General features: G+C 39.0%; 1 protein-coding gene across 5 annotated transcripts in view; it reads right to left on the minus strand.

Annotated features, from left to right (window-relative positions):
- Positions 1-26,530, minus strand: part of LOC136884904 (uncharacterized) — a 293,707-nt gene that overhangs the window by 184,982 nt on the left and 82,195 nt on the right. The window contains exon 5 of one of the 5 annotated variants that reach the window (XM_067157208.2): positions 605-706. The exons of the other annotated variants lie outside the window; for them this stretch is intronic. Within the exon in view, the coding sequence (XP_067013309.2) occupies positions 694-706 (13 nt within the window). The 3' untranslated portion in view covers positions 605-693. Of the gene's footprint in view, positions 1-604; positions 707-26,530 lie in introns of those variants that run through there. 5 annotated transcript variants of the gene reach the window in all.

Raw genomic sequence — 26,530 nt, forward strand, 5'->3', positions numbered from 1 at the left:
GCAAACACCATATAAGTACAGAATTTGTTACTTTTTATATGAAAAAGTAATATAAGGCACACCAAATCTCATTAATTTCAGAAAAGTCTTTAACAGACAATCGTTAATAATTTTCACTTGACAAATGCGGCTGTACTAATTTGCAGTTATCCGCAGCACATCCGAAAAATTTAAGAGAGTCCAGTATGGTAGCAATGATCGTGAGAATGCTTCCCTTAGTGATTTCCTTGCACGCCTTCTTAAAGTTTATTTGTTACTGAAACCCATTTTTAGTTAGGATACCAAACAATACCTAATGTTTTAATAGCTTAATCCTTACGGATGTTACAATTTCACAAGATTTCTGTATAATCTACTGGTACATGTGCAAGGGCTTCTGGACAATTTGACGTCCACTTTCTGCGATACACATGCGTACTATAATGAACGGAAGAAACTTCTCATTGAACCTCCTACCTACTTCAGCTGAGCTAGCACTTTTCAACAGATCGTCAACGTAAAATGAATAGGATGCAATTGGGTGAGATTCTCAATGATCGTCTGCAAGTTGAAGTAGAAATCTCGTTGCATGAAAGGGGGCAGAACTTGTAACAGAAGGACTGTGTAGTCCTTGACCTCTTCATCAGAGGATACTCACCACACAATTTTCTGTAGACTCCTGTGGTCGGGATGTACTGAAACCTTCGCAACATCTTAGCAATATAAGCTGAAAGAGTAACAAAATAAGTTCTGAACGTTACACGAATAGACAGGAAGTAAGGCTTAATTTTAGGGTCGACCTTTAACAAAAATTCAATGCTGTCCCATTCCAAGATTCACAACATCCATCAAACTTAACGCGAATCTCCATGATGAGGGCTGACAATACCCAACTAAATTCAATCCTCTAACAAGGTGGGATAACCTTTCTTATGCAATATATTAGAAGACACAATTTCATGCCGGCATCAGCTCCTAGCAAGATATCAATAGTAGAAGGCTCATTAGATATACTAACAAATAAAATGACGTCATGAGCAATATACATATTGGTACAAACAATTTGCTGTGCAGGAATTTGGCTTGTGGTCATATTAACAACTGCACAGTTCAACTTCAATGTATAATCTGACACATTAGTGAACAATACATGATGCATGTGGATCTTCCAGGCGATGCATCAGCATTGACTAAAACAACTCTAGGTAGCCGACAAGTCTTACTACAAATGCCAAGCTTCAGGAGATGACGACATGACACTAAAGAAAAATGACTTCTCCAGTCCCAATAAAGCTTTAACTAGTACAACATATGCTGAACTGTATTTCACTGCTATACAAGATGTGCTTAGCAAAATATTTGAGTGGGTGAAACACTTGCGGTGTTCCTAACATTATTATTGGAAATTATCATTATTATCATCATTGGAAATCGTTCACTCTTTACAGGCCAATAAGTTGCAAGGTCAATTATCCGGGGAGCACTTGTGTCGCTTACAGTGTTTGGAAACATGACAGGCAGAAAAACATAGATAATAACGATTATTTTACCTCACAAACTTGGGGCGATAATCAACGTTTGCTTCTTTGAACATTATACAATCAGAATTGCTATAATTATGAAGTTTGCAGAACCTACAATTCAAGGAAGTGCTCTGTTGATAATGTGAAATAAAATCTAAAGCGCATGACGATGAGAAAATGATCGTAAATCCAAAACAATCAGTGGATGCTATTCACAATGCCTTATTTCCAGAGATGATACTTGTTGCCCAAAGGTTTCCAAAATCCACATCTCCGCCCCATATAACAGTTCTAATCACTGGTAAATCAGAACCATGGCCTTCATTATATAGTGGTACTAATAACAGGTAACGTACTCATGGCGTTCTTCGCATGGTGGTACTAATCACAGGTAACGTACACACATGGCATGTTACACATAATGGCACCACTCACAGGTAACACAGACCTATGGTGTTCTTCACATAAGCAGTGCAGATCGATGGTGTTCCTTACATAGTGGGACTAAAGGCGGTGAACAACCAGATCAACGATTTGTAAGGTAGTAATTGCAATGGCACACGCACTCTTTGCAGATCGCCAAAAATCAACTTTCTGGCAAAACGTATTTGACTGAACTTATTTGACTTGTGTACTAGTATTTTATTCCCCCTAGCGTCCATTGTTTGGGACGGCTGATAATTACTGTGATCTACAATGTCAATATATTTAAATCTGTAACTTTCTATTATAACGTTGAGCTGCGATCATCTTATCCGTTCAATCAGAAAGATCAATACTTGCGCGCAAGCGCGTGACTCGATTCTGGACCGTGACCTACTTCTCTCTGGGCAGTCGTTCTGATAGCAGGCTCCACCATGGATGTCCCATAGCGTGTTATATTGGATGATATATTAGAAAGTTGATGGAATGGATTTAGATAACCCTGGTTAATATATCTGAAGATTAAGGTTATGCCCTAACATTTTTTGTTCTGGATTAAAACTTTTGTTTTAATTTTGTATGAAGTCATGTGAGTGTTAAATTTCTACCTGTGTGGCCACCTTCGACTGTGTCTTCAGAATATGAGTTATGTTTGAAAATTCTGTTGAGAAAATGTAAGTAATATTACCGTTTAAAAATCTTTGTGGATTTCTACGGCCGTGGATTTATTGAAGAAGACATTGCCGTAAATCTGTGTAACAAGCCATCGCTCATCATGCAACATTATTAAAATTAGGCCTATCCATTCAGAAAAATGTTGACAATGTGTTTTCAATCTGGAACTTTGGTTGCGGGTGTTGCAGCTGTCATGTGGACATTGCCACTCGTTCATCTATCTAATAAGCGTAGAGTCTGCTCTAATATTCATACTTATTGTTTCCTTCCTGATAATTTTGCTACGGATTATGGGAGTGCATTAGTCCACCGTTGTCAGTCTAGTGTGTAGTGATAATTTAGTTGAAAACGGTGTCGTCGAAATACAGTTCTTCTTATTCTACCGCTTTTCCCACACCTGTGGGGTCGCGGGTGCGAACTGTGTCGCACATGTGGATTTGGCCCTGTTTTACGGCCGGATGCCCTTCCTGACGCCAACCCTATATGAAGGGATGTAATCACTATTGCGTGTTTCGGTGGTGGTTATTAGTGTAGTGTGTTGTGTGAATATGAAGAGGAAATTGTTGGGACAAACACAAACACCCAGTCCCCGGGCTAGAAGAATTAATTAGAGACGATTAAAATCCCCGACCCGGCCGGGAATCGAACCCGGGACCCTCTGAACCGAAGGCCAGTACGCTGACCGTTCAGCCAACGAGTCGGACGTCGTCGAAATACAGTGAAACCACAAAATCAACATCAAAACACAAGTATACTCACCTTGAGAGCAATAACTTACGAGCAAATACGTGGAAGGAGCCCAGAGAAAATGGAGAGATAAGAGGGCAGGATCTTAATTAAAATTAAGTGCCAGGTCAACGTCACTAATGTCACTAATACTACCGATTGGGATTCCGAATTAAAATTGGAGTGAAGTAGTTAGCTAATGAATAATGATTGAAATTAAGATCGCAAAATTTAAAATTAATAAAATTAACGAAAATTATAAGAAATTTTGGGAACCAGTAACAGCACTTATATTACTAAATTACTAAATAATATAATATTTAAACATATATTTAAAAGAATAAGAATACTGAAAGGTCGACACCTTTGCAGATTACTACTATGAAATAGATACCCTTAAAAATATAAATATTAAGTTATACCTTTCAAAAGAAAAAAATTAGAATACTGGCCAGTAAGTAAAATTAATCTGCTAAAGTTTGAGATTTGTTTCATGTAAATTTTAAATGAAGGTTTGAATAGACACGGTAACATGGTCATTCACACAAAACACATAATGTGACTGAATCAGCTGTAAAATTACACAAATAGATAATTAAATTAAGACGATAATTAACAAGTAATTCCCCAAACCAATTACAACTGTACAAAAACGATATTAATTTTCCAGAATCAAAGCAGGAAAATGACACAGGAACTGAAGCCGGCAACTGCCCAAGCAAAGTTATCATAAATGTAATAGTAGGCAGGCCTGCCATAATTAAAGCGTCCACAAGATAAGAGATAAAAGCTTAGTGACGCAACAAATAATAACAGAAAAGGAATACAAAACACATATATGAATAAGTCAGGTGAGCGTAAACCAAGGGAAGATTTAAGAACTAGGAGAAATAAATTGCAATTTCCTAAAAACGGAGGTGTGACAGAAGATAAATAATAATTAAAATAATATTATTACCTAAATTATAGAATTTAATTTCGTTGAATTTAAAATTTCATTCAGCGGAGGATTTTGCAGAAAACCAAAATGGTTGTTATTAAATTAAATGCAAGGTGGCCTTGGAACCAATACATACAGAACTAGCAAATGTACAATCAGAAAGAATGAAAATATACGTTCAAGCACAAGGCTAAAACCAAAACCGGCAGATCCACATTAGTCATCCGAGAAAGTTACAGAAGAAGACAATAATGGAGATGAAAATGCAATTTAGTTGAATATGGTGTCGTCGAAATTGATGTGAGTCCTTCTCTAATGTAACCTTGGGCATACGTGTTGTCGTAAGTCCATGTCCTGGCAGTTATAATTATTTAACCTTGAGCCATCGTGTAGGCAAGATGTTTGCGAGTCAGTATGGGATGTCTCCTAGGTGATTAGCCCGTGTTTCTTGAGGCCCGTCCACCATGTGAGAAACTTGTACCCCATGGCTGTTTATATGTAGTCTCATCCGACCAAGCTTATTTACATAATCCCCTCTTTATTTTATGTCTAGGTCTATTCACCATCTGGTTTATTTCTTGCGACTCAGTTGCTTCTAGCTCAATCGAGCATATATTCGCAATTTTATATTGTCGCTTGATTTTCATGACTGTTCTATTCCAGCGAGTATGGGATCATTTGGGATAGCTCCTGGTCAGTTGTTAAAATTCCTTGTCTATCACTGGGTGCGGGACCAAATTGATTGATTGATGGTTGTTCTCCATCAACTCAAGAGCCTTGTGATCGTGTAACTATCAATTCTCCATCGTTTATGTCTTATTATATTCCGCGAATTCCGACTGGCTGGAAGGGTGTCTGTGTTGATTGGCATAATCTCACAGGGTGGACTGTCGTTATGCCACCATATTAGTAGTCATGGGATTTCCAGAGGTTCTTGGAGCATTTGATGATCTTGGTAGAACACCTGTGCTCGTTGTTCTTGAAGATTACTTATATGGAGTGGAATATTCCTTGAATTTTGGCTCTTGGTAATGCTGCGTTGAGTTACTTCTTGCTGGTACTGTAATATCATTTTCAACTCTTTTTCATTGTTCCCGATCGCCCTGTTTGTAATTGATGGCTGCCATGTGGTTCTTGGCCTCTGCCTCGGTGATGGTTACATGGTGATCTCTTTCGGACACACTTGTGAGCTCCCCTCCATCTATTAGTATGCCGGTTAAGTCTCTAGTTATTGCCATTGCCTTTCTGTTATTCTGGGTCGACTTCCCGTGTGATCTCTGCGTTATGGTTACGGATATTTTGGGTACTACGTTTCTGCTTCTTGTTCCCTCACATTCTGTCTTCCTTTTCCTTCTGAGTTACCTGATTATCGAGTACCTTGTGTTGCGTAAATGAGTCGATTGTTGTGGGTAAATTCTGTCTGCACACTGTCTGATAATCCATCCTGTTTTCCTTCCTGTATTCTCCGTCGTTTCATTATTTCTGTTAGGTATCGTGATTTCCTCCCGATTCGCAGGTTCCAACTTGCAAGGCTGTGTAAGGTGTGAAAAAATTCTAAGTAATTGTAAAATGACTGTGAATAACTATTTCATGATGGTCTGCGACCTAATAATTGGGTGTTTGATGTACTGGTTAGGTTAATTATATGCAATTCGATTTTGCTGTAGTCAAAATCTTACTGAAGCTTACTACTGGATTCCATGACCCATCTTAAATACGCAAAATAATTATTTATGTTCTTGTATATTTTACTAGCCATATTATTCCTGGATAACATTTCGGTGAAGTCATGTTCCCTGTTATCATGTAATTGAGATTTGTTCTAATACTACATATTGGTGGATTATTACTGCTATTTAACATAACCTCATACGCCAAGTTGTGTTTAATGACATAAACTTACACATGCGGGAGAATACGTAAAATCATGATTAGCATTTTGCAATGTTTCAAATGTCAATACCAGTAATGGTAAATTAATCGAAGACATGTTACGTCGCACTTGTGTATTCGAACATTAAGTAATATTGGAGAAATCTTCTCCCGTCATAGTAAGTAACTGTGGGTATTATTGCCCCACATATTGTTCTATACATTTATTGAAAAAGGGATCTTGGAAATCTAGTTAATGATTAATAATTTCCTGACAATGGTGGGACTATTTTGGGTCTTTATAGTCTATAGAATAGTCCTGGCCTTCGCTGTTGGCTTCTGGTTATGTTGTAGCTAGATGGACGTCCAATTATCATCATCTCAGCTGAAGAAGGAATCGAAGATTGGTGGTGCTATCGCTAGAACTCATCATGATCGCTTTCTGTATACTGAAGGTACTAACAAAAACATTGGCATTGTGATGGTGGTATTGGCCATACCTTCATCGCGAAACGGTGCCTCCTACCATATTGACATACCATTTGGAACTGGTGATGAATTAAAAGATGCATGCTTCGGTATTATTTTATGGTTGGTGACTGTTCTCCACTTAATACTGTGACATATTGTGAACATTTCTCTTGAGTATTTATCCCTTGCATCACCTAAGTGAAATTATCTCCTTATTTTGGGACGGTGTTTGGAACGTTACCTTGAAAATTGAATCTTCTCATTTCTACATTGTGACATACCATGTCAGTTACCCAGTCTCACCCTCGTTCTAGTTTTTCGGAGGAGAATGTGACATTACTATGTAACTGGTACTCCCTTGGCAAGTAATTTGAAATTCGTGCCACATTATGAATTAAAACTAGAGTGCATCGCTGCACTACCTGTTGGCGTTGCTCGTTAATAAAGACTCATCCAGTTGGTGGCGCTCCAAGCGGCTGCCAGTCGGAACTGCGACAATGAAACAAATAGTTGAACTGGGCAAGTGAATAATGACCTTTGTACTCGAGAAAAAGATGGTTTCTGAATCGGAAGCAAATTGGTTTGTGTAGCAGAAAAGCATCTCTGCAAGAGAGGATTTTGACCCTGGATAGGAACCCTTGTGGATTTCGTCTTTTCAAGAGGTTTTCCTTAAGTCGGCGCTAGCCGCTATCATTTAATTTACTACGGATATTTCTTTTTCTTTTTAACATTTTAGGCCTGGGCAAAACGCCGTTGAAAAGTGTATCACCCTGGAATCTTATTTCTACCCTGCTTTAATTTTTTCTTTTTTTCGGTACGACTTTGGCCGCTAATTGTAACCGCCATCGTTTACATATGATGTGTCCTATTATTTATTTTCTGGTCCCATGACCTTGGAGTAATATTCTAATGACGCGCCACCTGGAGAGCGAGTCCCTATGGTCCGCTGACTATTATATTCTTTGTTGCGCTACATCGCCTTACTGGAGGGAGATTCATTCTATTGTCGAGCTTCAAGATGCCTGGAAAGTTGGAGCGTGGGCTCTCCAACAGGGCCCCATTTCATCGGGACAAGCCTGGATAAAATGTGAAGGCCCAGAAGAGTTTTATCTTTTAAGTTTTTAAATTTCTACCTCCTCGTGTGGACGCCTGTTTCTCTACTTTACTTAATTCGAACTCTCCGACTCTGTAAGTTATGAACAGCTCAAACTGACGCCATAGGTTAGCTTTCTACTGATGCTGAAAGAGTAAGTCTACTTTCAAGCTTTCTTTTGGTTCTTTCTACGGGAGTTGGATTTCATCGTCTATACTAGTGGATCTGTTCCGGTTGACCTCCATCTGAAATGAACTTGAAAAAATTAATCAACATGGAAGAACTTATGGCCTATTGACTGTACAGCTTAAATCAACTATGTGTACAATATCTTTCCTTTCGGCGAAATCTTTCTTTTCGGCGAAATGTTAGAGGTTAAAGGGACTTGCGGATTAATTTGTTTTCGGTTAAGTTTTAAAAATAAAAATTAATGGTACTTAATATGTAAGGACTTTCTTATATGGTTGAGATCGCGAGATAAGCTCTGTGAAACGGAGTCTATTTGGTTTTAAATTGTGTTTATTTTACTTTTCCTGTCTTTCTTTCGTGGGGATTTTCATCTTTTCTCTTCGGCATGGTTGATTCGGTTTGACGTTTCCTAGGTGACCGTTGCCCATGGGAGCGATTGTTTTGGGATTTTTTTTGAAAACCTTGTGGTTTTTTGAAGTGTTGACGATCGCTTGAATTGGTGACGTGCGTGTCAATATGTGAGAGCAGTTGGCTCTATATTTTTCTCTTTTAACGTTTTATGGTTTAAATGTGGGATCTTTCCCTTGTGATTTGTGCTACCCTATCTTTCATACTATTTTGTGAACCTATGTGTGCTCTATCTGTTGGTACTTACTATTTAATTTCTAGATGTGCCTCTCGTGATCAGGCTCGGCAGAGAATCTCGCGGTCTCATTTAAACTACTCTCTTCTTATGTACTATTTTTTCTGAAGAGAAAATTCTGTTTAAATTATTAATATCCAAACAAATCTTAGTATGTTTGTCTACTCGGACTCATCTAGGGAGCAGTAAAATTTAATCCATGGATTTTAATTCAAATAGTTATTTGTAAGTGATCAGGTTCAAATTAATCTTTAGTTTATTTCTCGTTTTATAGGTTTTGGTTGCTTTAATTTAGTTAATCAATTATTTACTGTTTTCATTTTCAAAGTCTATTTTTCTGACCAGCTTAGCACTGAGGTCATTAATTTAAGGGAATTCATGAAGGTGCGCATTTTCTTTTAATGAAGTTCTTTTAAATGTCATCTGTAAGCTTTCCTCTGAGTAATTACACCCTTTTTTCCTTCAAATAAGAATTTTGGGATTTCTTTCACGTTCTCTATCATTTACCACTGTGAGAACCGCTAGTAACGATCTGTGTTGCCTCTGTTAAATGGTCCAGTTTGTGTCTTTGAGGGTAAGTATTTGGCTTCCACTTTAATGTTTTTTCTTGATTTGTCTATTTCTTTCCCTTGTTTACTTGTGCTAGTAATTGCCGGTACGACTGGCACAAACTGGTTTCGGTGCCCGTCCGAACGGCAGATGAACTACACCTGTAATTCAAATTATTGTGTGTGGAATACTTAAAATGTGCTAAAATGATAATCCTAATTCGGAAAACGTCTCTGTTGGGGAGTTTTAAAGGCAATGTTTAGGTTATAATTCGTGGTTATAGTTTAATCAAGGTGTTATGTAAAAAATCGCATGATGACTGTAGGACTAAAAATTTTAAACTGCATTTCATGGCATTCTTCTCTAATGTAAACGAAACCTCAAAATTAACAGTGGCTAGTTTTTTCTATGCTTATTGCCTTGCCGATTATTATGGCTTGCTGTCTGGTTACGATGTTTGTTTTATTATGTATGGTTTTTCTGCCCTCTCTGTTGAAGATTACTGTCCTGGGATGTTAATGTTGGATGTAATGGTGCTTGATAACTATGTTATTTATTCTGTTAGCTAGTCAGTTTAATGTGAAGCCTATTTATTTGATTTATTTGTGCTAGTCAGTTCTTATTGCCTGTTAATTGTGCATGTTCTGGAAGCAAAATTCATTTATATTTAACTATATTCCTTGCCTAGTTAACCAAGGCCTGTTCTAATTCTGAGGTTCCGGATACAGTACACACAACAATGATAATAGTAATAATAAGAAGAAGTTGGTACGGTCGTAGTTAAGGTTGTTTCGAGGTACCTCAAATTTGAGTTTTATCTTGATCTAAAAATAATTCCAAGTGTATCTGGTTCTACTACATTAATTTAATTGAAGAGATAGTGAGTCACTCCATTTCTTAATTTACTTGGTATAATTTGAATTTCATCTGTAAGTAAAATATGTTGATTACATCCTTTTAAGTTTAATGGTGTGGCTCATTTCACATGACATGGTAAGGAGGGCTAAAGCTATAAGTGAGTACTAGTTCCCAGCCTTTAGATGAATCTACTATTGGAGTGGGCTTCTGCCTTCATGTTAAATTTTTTGATCGGTAAGTATTTTGTTCCATGACATTTTCTACCATACGAGATTTTTAATTCTACTTCACTGCGTAAGAATATTACATGTTCGATCGCAGTGCATACATCTAAATAAGGAGAGCAACAGTATGAGGTACAAAATGATGATGGCGATGAAAATGAAGCCGACCCAGAAGCTCTCAACGTCTTTTTACCTACAAAGGAGGTTAAATACAGGTTTCTACGTGTTAACAGTCCGCAGGTAGTCTGAAATGTTAACAACATCCCTCTGTTAGCACATGTAGATGTAACATACCAACCTACTCGTAGAACGTTTGTAAAAGCAAAGAACTGATCAAAATTGTCGTTACATAAAGTATGAGCCAGGGATTCTATAAATAGTGCAAGAATTGCACTGTGTGGGTAATACTGAGTTATAGTTTTACAATAGAGTCAGTACAGTAACCTCCTAAACCTATCTTTTTCCTGTATAATACTGTGTCCTTTCCACTGTTCTAAGAGCAATTTAGTTGAGTCGAATTGCACGCGATTACCGCTAGGGAATTTAATCATTATGTATAAAGTGATATAATATCAAGGAAATACGGAGTAGCGCAAAAGAGTAATGGTCACGATGATAGACCATTCGAATTGTTAACGCCAACGCTAATATAAAAATAACAAATGAATACACATCGATGAAAAGCGGACGAACTTCGGTCAGGAAGTCAGCAAGTCGTTAAAGTATTGAAATTGTTATAGCAGCGGAATATGAAATGAATATATATATTGCAATTACACGCAGGAACAATGTATAATTACGATAGCAATATTAATAAAATCATGCTAAATACTTGAAATACTGCAGGATTCAATCAGCCAAGCATTAAGAAGCCATAGGATATGCCTTGGCTCGTAAAAGAAAGCATCAATTATAAAACTCCATTTATACAAACTCACTTAGGTAGCAATTACAAGCGGACATGTTGAAGGTCTGCATAGTATTACGGATATAAACTTCTATTTAAACAGATTCTCGATATCATTGCTATGTTAGAAAGCTTTGCTTATGTCACGATATTTCAACTAATCTCTCCTATGCATTTGTATCTTCCAATTTCTCACCGCTCACCACCCTCTAGGACCCCGGTACCACCTAGGGGTGATGAGGTGAAAAACCTTATCCACCAGGGAGAGAGAAAAAGAGAGAGAAAAAAAAGGACGGAGAGAGAGAGAGAGAGAGAGAGAGAGAGAGAGGGAGAGAGATAGAGACCCTGGTGAGAAGGTTGTTAGCGTGTCCGCCCCAAAATGGGAGTAATAGCGAACACGAGGAAGAAGATGGGCACAAGAAGAAAAACACCGAAGTTCAAGCACAATTTAAAAACAAGAAATCATAGAAATAACTTACCGGGAGCAGCGAGGAAGACTACTAAAGGCCGTGGAAATTAATGCACAAGAAAATCAATGGCAGTGCTCCACCGAACGTGGCGAATGAAAACCAGCATTTACATGAAGTAAAAAAAAAATTAAATGGAAGGGCAAATAGTAAGTAACAAACCAAGTTATTAAGATGATAAGGCCTAAGTTTATTTTTAAAACATAATGGCAAAATGTAAATAAAATCAACATAAGGTTGAAAAATGGAAAAGGAAATTAACAATAAGTAAAATAAATTAGAATATACCCAGGTGGGGTTTTAAAGAAAATTAATTCATTACTAAATAACAATTAATGAAAAATAAATACTCTTTAACAGATAATAAATGGGGAGCTTTATGAAAACAACAAAGAAGGAAAGGGGTGACCTCCGTACCAAATAAAATGTAATCAGAAAACAACGGAAAACCAATAGACTCTCTTACATAAGTACAACTTGAAATAAAATGTGATCGATCACGGATAGTTATTTAATAAAAAAACTAAGTTAACAATTATTCAATAAACTGGATCTTCAACGCGGTCGCTTCTAATAATTACCAGATTTGAAAACGTTCAGTTTACACCAAGGACAGTTACCAAGGCAAACAGAATTTTACGTAAAAATACCTCCTCACGCGGGGCAAGGAAATGGTAACACAACATATAAGGAGGAGAAAATAAATAAATTAATTTAAACAGTAAACGATACACTCAACCCCGAAATATATATAATTCAAGATCCACACAGGCTCAACACGCCAGACAACAATTCACCCGACAACAATCCACACACGAACCGTCGCCAAGGTAACCACAAGAAAACAAGCAAGGCCTCCAAAAACACGGAGGAAAAACAGGCCAGAGAAAATGATAAAATTCACCCAAACCCCAGAAGGGGGGGGGGGAGAAGAAAACATACCAAACGAATAAGAAAACAAAACACAGGAAAGCAAACAGAAAGCCGAAAGAGGTAAGGTTCGGTACCTTGGAGACTGTACCTTGGTTTACAAGGAAAGTTACAATTTAAAATGCCAAAGTAGATCAGTAAAATTTTAAATTAATAATTCCAATTTAGTTCATGGTGAACCTACCACATTACTGTGATTAGTTGCCGAAACAGTTTTCCAGATTTTCGATACCACACACGCAAATAGGAATAAATTTAACGGCGAAGTCCAAATATTTATTATTATTATTATTATTATTATTTTTCCAGAAATCTTCGAAAATATCAAAATCCTCTTCAGGACGACGTTTAAAGTGTGTCAAACACTGGTACGTACCTTAGGTGATGAAGAAATGAGAAGAATTTTTAACCTGACATTGTTGACGAAGAAATACAGTCAAGCCACCGGGATCCAGACCTCGTTGTGAAGTATCCAGACGAAAAATAAATCCAAAAAACGCTCAGAAGAAAAGGCAGGAGGTCTTCAACTAGTTTACCTGGGGAAAATCCCCGTTAACATACAATTTACGGTGGTTTCTTGGTACTCCAACACTCCATGACGCCGGACACAAATACACACCAGCACAACATGGCTGCCTCAAGCGAACTGAGTGTCGCGTCGGCCAGCTGGAAGCAGGCCAGTTTTGCCTGGTAGTCGACCGGCGGGCGCATGCGCAGTAATGCGCAACCAATCACAAGACCAGACAATGGCCCGCTGACTACAGTAACTTTAAAAAAAGGTATACTGGCGTAAGCCGTTTGACACAAATTATTCTAGGCCGCAGGGCCAGTTCAAAATGGTTATAATGGGGAGGCTCACATTATTTAACATTGTCTCAGCCCTCCCGCCCCGAATCGACGACAAAATCACATGCATATGCCATCAATGGTGTGGTGATCACACATATACTAAATTTGGGCGAAGTTGTCCAACAGAAAACGACCACCAAGATTAACTAATTTTAGTTAGGAGTTCACATGACCAGGTTAATAGTCCAAGACACAGTTCCATATCACATAGTTTTTAGAAATAATTGGCGGGTGCGATCAACATCAGTGTCCAGAAATGTTAACCGAGCACTCGGAAAATCACCAGAATAATGTTTATCATCAAATAGAGAGCACAATGACCAGAGTTCACCAAAGTTTCAGGTTCACCTAATACACATGTTTTCAATGCATCACACAATGATACAGTTTATGACACATGACGCAGTTCACCTTGAGGTTTGGCAACTCTCACACTAATCACAGATATACTGACCAAAATTAATCCAAAACCACATGTTTATAAGTTCACGCATCCAGGTTATTTTCTCAAGCACGGTGGTAAATTAATTTTTAATGCATGAATACCTTTACAAGTCTCCTTTGAAATTAAGGAAACGCATGATCTTGTGTTGCAAAGGGAGACTACAGGGGAAATGAAACGCGCTGGAAGACCCGGATGGGGGCAAGACCACAAGAAGAGGGAGGAACAAAAAACAAATCAGGAAATAAAAGTAGGTGAGTTTTCAGTACAGGATCCACAGATCCACCAATTAACATTACATTTAGCTAGTTACCAACAAACTAGCTGAAGACCAGAGCTTTCCACTTGGTCCAATATAGTACCGAAGGAAGAGGAGGGCCCATTCAACAACAATTAAGAAATCAAAGGGAAACTACATAAAATATACCATGTTACACTGCCACGAAGGACACTTAGCCATGACACGTAGAGAAACAATGAACAAGAACACATAGAAACATAGGGTACAATCCAACACATAATACCAACTAGGACAAAGACAGATATCCCTAAGGATCAAGAACATAACGGAAGGGAAATCAGTAATATTACTCAAGCACAAATCACCCACAAGAAAAATATATAAGTAAAGGTACAGGACCACTCCAAAGAATAGACGTCCTTGGAACATATGGTTTAGAATACCAGACGTTAAACTAAGAGGACACATGAATGACCTATCAAATTACACTTTTAGATATTGGAGTGACACACACACAACCACAGAGTGGCGAACTCGTCAAACGGTCCAAGGGTCAAGAACGAGGGGTAGAGCCAGAATACAAACCACACTGGGATCGGCAACTTATCCTAGTTCACCCACAAACACAGGTAAGGACTCAAGCATAGAAACCTAATTTTGAACAAACCAACGGAAAACCATCAAGGAGAAGGGACGCAGAACCTACACGAGTTACAGATAGGTAAGACAGGCAACAGTAGCCTCGATGGGCAATCAGGAGACTCCTATAGGTTACCAGATGGAAAAATCGCGATCAGTCAGTCATCCACAACGGCCACATCAAGGTACAACCACCGAAACTAAATGCACGAGGCAACGTGGCACAGAATAGTAACCACAAACCTAATTCAGCGTGAGGAAGAACAAGTCGAAAATCCCAGAGCCAAGAGATAACTAAGAATTGCCCACCCGAAGGTGTGCTTCTTCGGAGTAGTGGATACCAAACCAACAGCCAAATCTACCGTGACACAGAGGTAAATTAAAGGACAAATCACATCCCAACCAAGGTGTCTTGACAGCCAAACAACGTAATCCAAAACACAATTACCTAAATAATGACAAGCTAGCAGCACGGGTTATTAATAGAGAGGTAAAGGATAACTATCCTCAACGCGTGCTCACAGACTACAACCCAACAGCACAATACCAAGCAGAAATTACAACAGCAAACCAGGTACAGATTAAGGACTAGGTCCATCCCACAGAAGCACAAAAGGAGAAATATCCTCAGGAAGGAAGTCCGACAGTACCACCGAAACTCCACACGCCAACCGGTAGATAAGGAAAATTACACAACGTTACTAACGGTCCACATTTCAAAAGGATCCAAACAACTCACAACAACATTACCAAGTTACAACACAGGAGATACAACCATAATGCTGGCAGGAGCGCACCAACCGAACGCCCACAGGAAAAATCGGAGACAGATTTTCTACATAACCCCAAAACCAAAAGGTTAGGAAGATAAATTCAGCCCAAAAACCCATTACAGGAAAAATAATATAGAGGGTTCACGCATAGAAAACCACCTTTAGAACAGCCGCGAAGAGTGCCCAAAGGTAGGAGTGTCAGATCTCTCAATCATGGATGAATACAAACATCAGTATCCGGAACAGAAACACCTTTAAGACACGGAGTCCATGCAGAAGGCAAGCAGGGAACTTTTCCGACACCAATAGATCGAAACACACCACAATCAGAAATCGTACAATACTAAAATGGCACAAATAGCAACCCAATCATGACTGAGCACCACACATCTTCAGACACACGCACACAATGAAAGGATGACAAAATGGTAAACACTCAGGCACCAGACACACTCCCTTACATTCCATCCCAGGCACACCATAGCTCAGCAATGATTAAGTCACAAGATGATCGAAGGGTTCGGCGGAAGGAATCCTATGCGGAGCTACAGAAGAAACAAGTCTTTGAAATTACATAAGCCTAGAGAAAACAGAGGGACAACCAAGCACAATTTAAGTTAGATGTCATCAGATTTCCCCAATGGAACTTCGGTAGCGCACCACATAAGCATAAGGTTAGATAACGAGGATATCAATTCCAATGGTATTAATTAATACCACCATCACAAGACAATTAAGGAAAGACAATTTCTAACTACAAGAATCCACACCTAGAAACAGTAATATACGAGAAGTACTAAATTAGAGTCACCAACACGAGGCACAGAAAGGACCAGATTGACTCGCTCGCCATCCCACAGTATGCGTGCTAAATTCACTAACGATACAGGTCAGTTACCAAAGGTGCATCCATCCAGCGGAAGATGCGGTACAATTTACCAGATCAACCAGGTTTAATTTGAGAAACATGAACGCGCCTAATACGCTTTGCTACAGGGTCGCTTACTAAAATAGAAACGGGAGACAAGAACTCCAACACAGTGCACGGGCCTTGGTACCTAGGGGCAAGTTTTGCCGAAAACTTATTCACAGCCTTACTCATTGGGTAGCACTTAACATACACGAGATCACCAACATTGAATTTTGACGGTTTCCTACCTTTATCGTACTGCTTTTTGACCTTTTCGTATGACACAGCTAGATTCCTTTTTGCTTCGTTCCAGATCTTTTGAACATCATTAGGCCTAGATAGGTCTGGGAGAAGATCCTCAATACATAGCAGGTTAGACATAGGGGAGTACGGAGTATAGCCAAACATTAAAGACATAGGCGTCTTACCATGGGACTCATGAGTAGCGGAATTGAAAGCATGGGCCAACCAATGCAGACAGGAGTCCCATTTGGACTGGTTGTCATGATGATACGCTATCAACGCAGATTTTAAGTTCCGATTCAACCTCTCTGCATAAGAAGGATTTGGATAGTATGGAATAGTGGTGACATGTGAAATGCCCAACTCAAACAGATACCTTTTGAAGGAGTTACTGGTGAAAGAACTAGCGTTGTCAGACACTAAGAACTTAGGTGGGCCAAATGATGCAAAGATGGAATTTAGACAGGAGATAGAGGTACGTGAATTAGTGGACCTGGTGGGAAAGATCCAACAGAACCGGGAGAAGGCATCTATACAGACAAAAATGTGGGTGTTTCCCAAGGAAGATCGGGGGAGGGGTCCTACGAAATCTATGAACAGTCGTTCCATGGGGCGCGAAGCTTGTGATGAAGACAATAATCCCACTCGGTTATTCAAATTAGGTTTGCTGATGGCGCAAGATTTACAAGATTTGACCATGTTCCTGATATCACTATCCATTTTCTTCCAAACAAAGAATTGCCTGATTTTCAAACGAGTTTTGAAATTTCCTAGATGACCGCCAAGGGGTGAACAGTGGTAATACTTGAAAATGACCGGTACCAGAACCTTAGGAACGACAATTTTGGAATTATGGTCCTTGCGACCCTTACAACAGAGAACACCCTTAGATAAGGAGTAAGGTTTCACTTCGATCCCGCTACTGATTGTATCAATGATCCTTTTCAGATCCGGATCAGTTTTTTGATGATCTCCAATTTCTTGATATAGCAATGGGGAATCGGTGAGGATGGCACTAACTCCCACCGTATTGACAGCAAGCTCATCGACACATGGGTTGGCTTCCACACAAGGGTGACCTTCAAACATCCTGCTCAAGCCATCGGCGATGACGTTCTCAGACCCACGAATGTGGCGAACATTGAAATTAAAGGATGAGATCCGTAATGCCCATCTAGTTATCCTACCGGTCCTTTTGGGTCGGTTCAACACCCAAGAAAGAGCCTGATTGTCGGTTTCCAGATCAAAGTTGACGTGTTCAATGAATGATCGAAATTTTTCCAGAGCAAACAGCACAGCTAGACACTCTAGTTCATAAATGGAGTACTTAGACTCCAGATCATTGAGGACCCTAGATACGTAGGCCACGGGCCTACGCCCATCTTCATGTTCTTGTAACAGAACGCCAGCAATAGCACGCCCAGAGGCATCAGTTTGGACAATGAAACGTTTCTCGAAATCAGGAATAGCTAACAAAGGTGCATTAATCAGTGCGACCTTCAATGAATTGAAAGCTTCCTCCTGGGCTTTACCCCAAGTAAATTTTACATTCTTTTTCCTAAGGTCGTTCAACGGGGCAGCCACTTCAGCAAAGTTAGGGATGAATTTTCTAAAGAAATTGACCATACCAATGAATCGAGCAACGCCCTTGACATCTTTGGGAGGTGGAAAATCCCTAATGGCTTGAGTTCTGGAATGATCTATGGAAACGCCTTCAGAAGAAACTACATGTCCCAAGAAAGACATGTTGGGTCTGGCGAAAGCTACCTTTGATAACTTCACTGTAAGGCCGGCTTTCCTTAACCGTAGCAATACTTCCCTAACGTGCACCATATGTTCCTCGAAGGTCTTCGAATAAATTAATAAATCGTCCAGGTAATTAAAGACATAGCTGAACTTAATGTCAGAGAGAATGGAATTTAACAACCTTGACAACACAGCTGCTCCACAGCTGAGCCCGAACGGGAGTCTGAGGAACTCATACAAGTTCCAGTCGGTGATGAAGGCAGTGAGGGGAATTGATCTCTTCGATAAGGGCACTTGGTAATAAGCCTGGTTCAAATCCAGGACAGTGAAAAATTTTGCACCTGAGAACCATCCAAAACAAGTATGAAGGTCGGGTAGGGGAATAGATTGGAGTACAATCTTACTATTTAGAGACCTATAGTCAATCACAGCACGATAACCACCAGAAGGTTTGGGTACCAAGAACACAGGGGACGCATACGGGGAAGTCGAAGGTCTGATCACTCCGTCTCTTTCCATTTGCTCAATGATTTTCTTTAATTCCAACATACGAGGTGGGGAAAGGCGATAAGGAGGGGATCGAACAGGCTGCAGGTCCGACAACTCAATGTCATACTCGAGTACGTTGGTCAAGCCTAACTTGCTAGTGAACACATCGGGAAATTCCCTGCAAAGATCACGAACTTGCTGTGCTTCGGCATCTCCTAAATGATTCAGGTCAAGCCGATCGATGTCACTAGACTCATCTGACTCAGGGTAACCCACACACAAAACTTTAGGCAATTTCAAGGGAACGTTAATCAATTCAAATTTCAGGTCAGGAGAAAATTTAAAAAAGAAATTTCGACACTGAGGATCCAAAACGACACCAGCCCAAGATAGAAAATTGGTACCCAGAATAATGTTACATGATAAATTGGATGTCACCAAACACTTGATCTTCCAAGTGAAATTCCCAATCCTCAACTTGACCTTCACAGTCCCCAAAATATTTAAAAACTGACAATTAGCCGAAACGCATCTTAGGTTAGTGGGTTTTATTTCCGGAAGTTTACACGAGGATTTCTTTTGACAATACCAGGCATAATTCATCAAGCATACTGCGCTTCCAGTATCAAGAAGGGCATCTACGGGTTCATTGTTGACTTCGACAAATGTGCACGTGCCAGAGGAGGGGGCATGAGCAGAAATACTATTGCACCTAGGGGGACACACCGGTTTCTTACGAGATTCAGGGTTTACAAACTTAGAATTGGCAGACTTTGCCCTTTCCCTTTCTAGTCATTGAGTACCATTTCTGTCTACCAAGGGGCAATTTCTTTTAACATGCTGTCTAGAGCCACAGGAATAGCAAGCGCCAGGACCACGTCTAACGTCAGGGCAGGAATTTCTTAGATGATTTCGGGACCCACAGTTGTAACATTTACGGGCATTCACAACTTTAGGTGTTGACGGAAGAACGGGACAATTGGTAGTAGTAGGGGGAGGGAAATTCACAGGTCTGGAGGCATCCCCATGTTTGACATCTTCAGCAAAGGAACAGGCCTCTTCCAATTCTTGAAAGGTAGTAGGGCAACGGGTTAAGGAAAGATAGGAGCGGTACGCAGGAGATATTCCTTTTAAAATTCTAGAGACCATTTCACATTCTGGCACAGAAATTCTAAAAACCTTGCAAAAGAATCGCAGATCCAGCACATAAGTTAGCAAGTTCTCATGCAGGAACTGGGTCCGAAAACAGTGTTGGGGCACAAGACTTTGGAGAGCAAGAGAGGGAATAAATTTGGAAAGGACAAGTTCATGAAAGGTACTAATCGATAAATTTTTAGAGATAGCTTCAGAAATTTCTCTCTTTAGAATCCCTTCACAATGAGGGAAGAGGGCGCGGAAGATCCCCAAATCGTCAACTGAGTACACATTACCAGTCTCGGTTAACTCCACCAGAAACCGAAGGAATCGAATACACTCATCGATAGAATTTACAGAAAAGGACTTCACTCCCCGAAAGACTTCCTTTAAACAGTTAGGCGATGACGCCGAGTTTAGCTTAGAGACTAAGGTTTCCAGTAAAGGAGCAGTCACACAGCACTGACCTTGGGCATGGGTCGAGGACGCAATTTGGTGGGAAGAGACACTCTGGGTAGGTACAGAAGGGTTAAGTGCAGTAGAAATAGAACAATTCTCCATATCTCTGTTAATCAACAGCAAGTCTAAATCAGAGGTGATGCCAGAAACAACCGTTAACAATCTAGCACATTCTGACACAAAAACAGAATCAGGCTTAATAGATAATAAATCCAGAATTCGACCCGAGTAGTGGTCAGCTCTGGCCCTCAGCCGGTTTACTTGGGCTTTGGACGGAGGCAATTCAATAAACTCTTCGCGAATAATATTAATTTCGTTAAGATTGTCACAGATCAGGTTAAGGTACTCACCCACTCGACTCCTGTCAATAGAAAATACATTAATGGGGACCTGGGAGTTGGCTGATAGCAAGGCAGCGCACTCAGCAACAGTACGGGCAGGTTCAAGGCCACGAATGGATAACTCGTACTCCAATTCGGCACGACGCAGGAAGGAGGGGTTCGTAACGGCACGCGCCATGGTAGCAAACATGGAACAAAATAATCAAAAAATTACACAAGATCCTTGCACTCCCTTTTACAATAGTTATTGACAATAACACTTTTAGTTTTTCAATTTTTGGTTTCCATCCACCAACATTCGCCACAGCACTGCACCAAGCAAGGGTAGGAGGGGAGGAAAGTTCGGCTGCACAAGGCAGAAACAACAGAGATTAGGCAGCAGAGCAACAACAGTGGAACAACAAACAACCACCGCTCTGATACCACTCTCACCGCTCACCACCCTCTAGGACCCCGGTACCACCTAGGGGTGATGAGGTGAAAAACCTTATCCACCAGGGAGAGAGAAAAAGAGAGAGAAAAAAAAAGGACGGAGAGAGAGAGAGAGAGAGAGAGAGAGGGAGAGAGATAGAGACCCTGGTGAGAAGGTTGTTAGCGTGTCCGCCCCAAAATGGGAGTAATAGCGAACACGAGGAAGAAGATGGGCACAAGAAGAAAAACACCGAAGTTCAAGCACAATTTAAAAACAAGAAATCATAGAAATAACTTACGGGAGCAGCGAGGAAGACTACTAAAGGCCGTGGAAATTAATGCACAAGAAAATCAATGGCAGTGCTCCACCGAACGTGGCGAATGAAAACCAGCATTTACATGAAGTAAAAAAAAATTTAATGGAAGGGCAAATAGTAAGTAACAAACCAAGTTATTAAGATGATAAGGCCTAAGTTTATTTTTAAAACATAATGGCAAAATGTAAATAAAATCAACATAAGGTTGAAAAATGGAAAAGGAAATTAACAATAAGTAAAATAAATTAGAATATACCCAGGTGGGGTTTTAAAGAAAATTAATTCATTACTAAATAACAATTAATGAAAAATAAATACTCTTTAACAGATAATAAATGGGGAGCTTTATGAAAACAACAAAGAAGGAAAGGGGTGACCTCCGTACCAAATAAAATGTAATCAGAAAACAACGGAAAACCAATAGACTCTCTTACATAAGTACAACTTGAAATAAAATGTGATCGATCACGGATAGTTATTTAATAAAAAAACTAAGTTAACAATTATTCAATAAACTGGATCTTCAACGCGGTCGCTTCTAATAATTACCAGATTTGAAAACGTTCAGTTTACACCAAGGACAGTTACCAAGGCAAACAGAATTTTACGTAAAAATACCTCCTCACGCGGGGCAAGGAAATGGTAACACAACATATAAGGAGGAGAAAATAAATAAATTAATTTAAACAGTAAACGATACACTCAACCCCGAAATATATATAATTCAAGATCCACACAGGCTCAACACGCCAGACAACAATTCACCCGACAACAATCCACACACGAACCGTCGCCAAGGTAACCACAAGAAAACAAGCAAGGCCTCCAAAAACACGGAGGAAAAACAGGCCAGAGAAAATGATAAAATTCACCCAAACCCCAGAAGGGGGGGGGGAGAAGAAAACATACCAAACGAATAGGAAAACAAAACACAGGAAAGCAAACAGAAAGCCGAAAGAGGTAAGGTTCGGTACCTTGGAGACTGTACCTTGGTTTACAAGGAAAGTTACAATTTAAAATGCCAAAGTAGATCAGTAAAATTTTAAATTAATAATTCCAATTTAGTTCATGGTGAACCTACCACATTACTGTGATTAGTTGCCGAAACAGTTTTCCAGATTTTCGATACCACACACGCAAATAGGAATAAATTTAACGGCGAAGTCCAAATATTTATTATTATTATTATTATTATTATTATTTTTCCAGAAATCTTCGAAAATATCAAAATCCTCTTCAGGACGACGTTTAAAGTGTGTCAAACACTGGTACGTACCTTAGGTGATGAAGAAATGAGAAGAATTTTTAACCTGACATTGTTGACGAAGAAATACAGTCAAGCCACCGGGATCCAGACCTCGTTGTGAAGTATCCAGACGAAAAATAAATCCAAAAAACGCTCAGAAGAAAAGGCAGGAGGTCTTCAACTAGTTTACCTGGGGAAAATCCCCGTTAACATACAATTTACGGTGGTTTCTTGGTACTCCAACACTCCATGACGCCGGACACAAATACACACCAGCACAACATGGCTGCCTCAAGCGAACTGAGTGTCGCGTCGGCCAGCTGGAAGCAGGCCAGTTTTGCCTGGTAGTCGACCGGCGGGCGCATGCGCAGTAATGCGCAACCAATCACAAGACCAGACAATGGCCCGCTGACTACAGTAACTTTTAAAAAAGGTATACTGGCGTAAGCCGTTTGACACAAATTATTCTAGGCCGCAGGGCCAGTTCAAAATGGTTATAATGGGGAGGCTCACATTATTTAACATTGTCTCAAATTGCTCAAGACAAGTACGCCAGGGACCTTTAAGGCTGTTTGGAAAAAATCCAGCCGATATGATGGGCACGGGAGAGCTGCATTCCCGAGAACATCCCAGTGATTGGCGGCGGAACATCAAGGTTGACCAAAGCTATTGAAGGCTAGCCAGAAATAATAATCCCCGTGGCCAAAGGAAAAGATACGTTTCGTAGAGATATGAATTTAATCGCTAGATATAGTACAAGGTAGATTGGTTGCATTTGATTAATAGAGGGTAAATCGTATATGTCTTCGAAACGAATCAAATTAAGATAGTTTTTCGCGAGTGATTTAATAGTGTTTCGTTATAGAAAAAGTAATAGGTAGTCTTCGTAAAATATAAGACCATCTATAGTTAGGGAAGTGACTACTGTAAGTAGTATGATAGTGTAATGTCTGCAATATTAACGAGTCATAGTGAATCATGCCGTAACATATGTAAAGCACTTGAGATTAGAATGCTATACAAGTTTAAATGAAATGTAAGATATTATGTTAACGAATATAGGTTATATGTTGTCATAAATGAGTGAGTAGAGGTTAGAAATGGATATAAAGACAGAAAGAAGACATGTTGATGTTAAATGTGAAGACATTGATTCGATGATAGATTTATTTAGTTATATATGAAGATTAATATGCGCAATGCAGGTTATATTCGTATACGATAAGTGTTGTGAAGTATTGCAAGAAATATGAAGTGAGATATGAGAACAGGAATATGAGATGATGTTATGTGAGGATGAAAATGAAGAGCTGAAATATGAATATAATGCTACGAGGATATAATGGAAATGAATGATATATTGAAAGCTGCCTCTGTGTATCAGCGGTAGAGTGTCGGCCTCCGGATCCCAAGATAGCGGGTTCAAACCCGGCAGAGGTAGTCGGATTTTTGAAGGGCGGAAAAAAGTCCATTCGACACTCCATGTCGTACGATGTCGGCATGTAAAAGATCTCTGGTGACACATTTGGTGTTTACCCGACAAAATTCATTAAATCTCAGCCATAGACGCCCAAGAGAGTTTCGGTTTACTTGGTCTGCCATCTAGTGGGGGCCTAGAGTAAAACGGAACGTCGAAATTGACGAGCAGACAGCCAGATGGCGTCAAATTGAAATGTCTGCACACGGTAGCTGAGGCCATACGATTATTATTATTATTATTATTATTATTATTATTATTATTATTATTATTATTATTATTATTATATATTGAAAGAGAATGAAGGAAATATTGACACAGACGCGGATCGATAGTATACTGTATATTAAGCAATAACGATGTTCCTTTGGTTGGAAATCCATATCGTATAGTAATATTACAACATGAGGCATTAGTTGAGAATAGTGAGATAGGAGTTGATCATCAATGATAAATCCTAAAATGAATGATTACTTATTTAAATTAATATTTCAATATGATATTCCTACTGATGTATTTTACGAAATATCGATGATGGCAGGCATTGATTAATACGAGTAGTTATTACTACTTCTTATTAATCATTTTAATTGGATCTTAGTCATTGAATATCTTTAACCATGGTATTATCTACTCTCATCTTAAATTATATAAGGTCATGCATTGAAAGTTCGATTCAATTGAGAGTTCACTTAGTTGTTTACGATATATTTAAGTTCGAAGGTAATTTGATGAATAATGCAAGGATAATCATTTAATGTTATTGTTTTGGATGAATTATAGCATAAAATTGCTACTGATATACGAAACTAATATTATCCTTTCCTCCAATCCTGCGAAATATTGAATAAATAAGGAAAGTATTTGTCCTAAGAATTGAACACATACTTACGGTAAAATTAGGGGTCCCATACGACAACAAAAAATGCTAAATCTAATCGAGATCTATTGATGCGAATTTACAATTGCTAAATGTTTAATACATGGTGTACTATGAAAGTCAAGCATTTATCCATTTCAGTGTTGATATTAAAGAAACATGCGACGAATAACAATCATGTATGAACGATTCAAGCTTGTAATACTGAACTAATTGGTTAATTTTACATCTTCAATCCATATTTACACATTTTGTCCATCGTGTTTTGCTTTTACGCGTAACTGATTGTAAGTAAGGTATTTTTGAGATGACATTCATAGCTACTTATTATAATATATAAATCGTTTGCCTAATTTAATATATCTGGTATCTCGACGACTCATTTGATGGAGACGTCCATCAATGTTTTTCTTAGTCAACGAAATATTTAGTTACGAGTTGGGTCTGTTTTTGGACACACGTTAAAATGATTACCCTGAGATATTCGCCGACCCTAGCTGAAGTTTTCTGGTACGCCGTCCATTCTGGACACGGGAACGGCACAAGAAAAAATTAGCGACCAACTTTGAGGCAAGAAAAGATCATGGCGAGATAAAACAATTGATGCCCAACAGTAGGGCAGAGTTCAAGAAAAATTATCGCCAAATATGAACAAAGACAATGTGGAGGAAGCGAAGAAATACCGAAAAGTTAATAGCCTCAACGAGTATCGAAAAGAAGAGAAAGTCAGAGAATCAAAGTATTATTGTCAGATCGTAGAGCTGAAGATAGCAGGGGTTTGAAGATAAAAGAAGCAATGAAGAGGTAGAGAAAAATGACATCCAATTATGAGGCTTAAGGAGAAAAGAAGAGTGGCTAGACTATTAAGAAAATTGGCGCCTCAAGTCGAAGAAAAAATTGGCAAAGTGCATAAGAAGAGAAATCTGACATTCAACATTGAAGTAAGAGGTATGAAAAGGATTTGTTACAGCAAAAATTCTTTAGCAGAGGAATAACATAAATGTATATAATGTTTCAGAGTTTAAATTTTATGAATCTATAGGCTAGTATAATGAAAATAATAAGATAATAATCACAATGAAATGGATTAAAGCTGCGTATGATACTTAGGACAGAAACATTTGTAAAAACCGGGATAATAGACGTCAATCGGTTGGATGGACTCAGGACAGTCAACCTAATTATATGAAAGACAGAGAAACAAACGAATAAACAATTTTCTTAGAGAAAAGGGAGAAACCTTAGAGTATTTAAAAATGAATGGAGAATGAAAAGAACTAATATGTCAAAGTGAAATAAGGTGCGAACGCATTTCGAAGAATACCAAAAGGAACAGGAAGACAAATTCCAAAAAATTACGAAATAAACAAGGTATCTGAAGAGGTAGAGAAGACAAAAGAACAGAGAGGAATGCTGGAAATCTTAAAAGAAATGATTAGAAAACCAGATGAAAACAGCAAGAAA

The sequence above is a fragment of the Anabrus simplex genome, chromosome 13 (assembly GCF_040414725.1).
Source record: "Anabrus simplex isolate iqAnaSimp1 chromosome 13, ASM4041472v1, whole genome shotgun sequence".
NCBI lineage: Eukaryota > Metazoa > Arthropoda > Insecta > Orthoptera > Tettigoniidae > Anabrus > Anabrus simplex.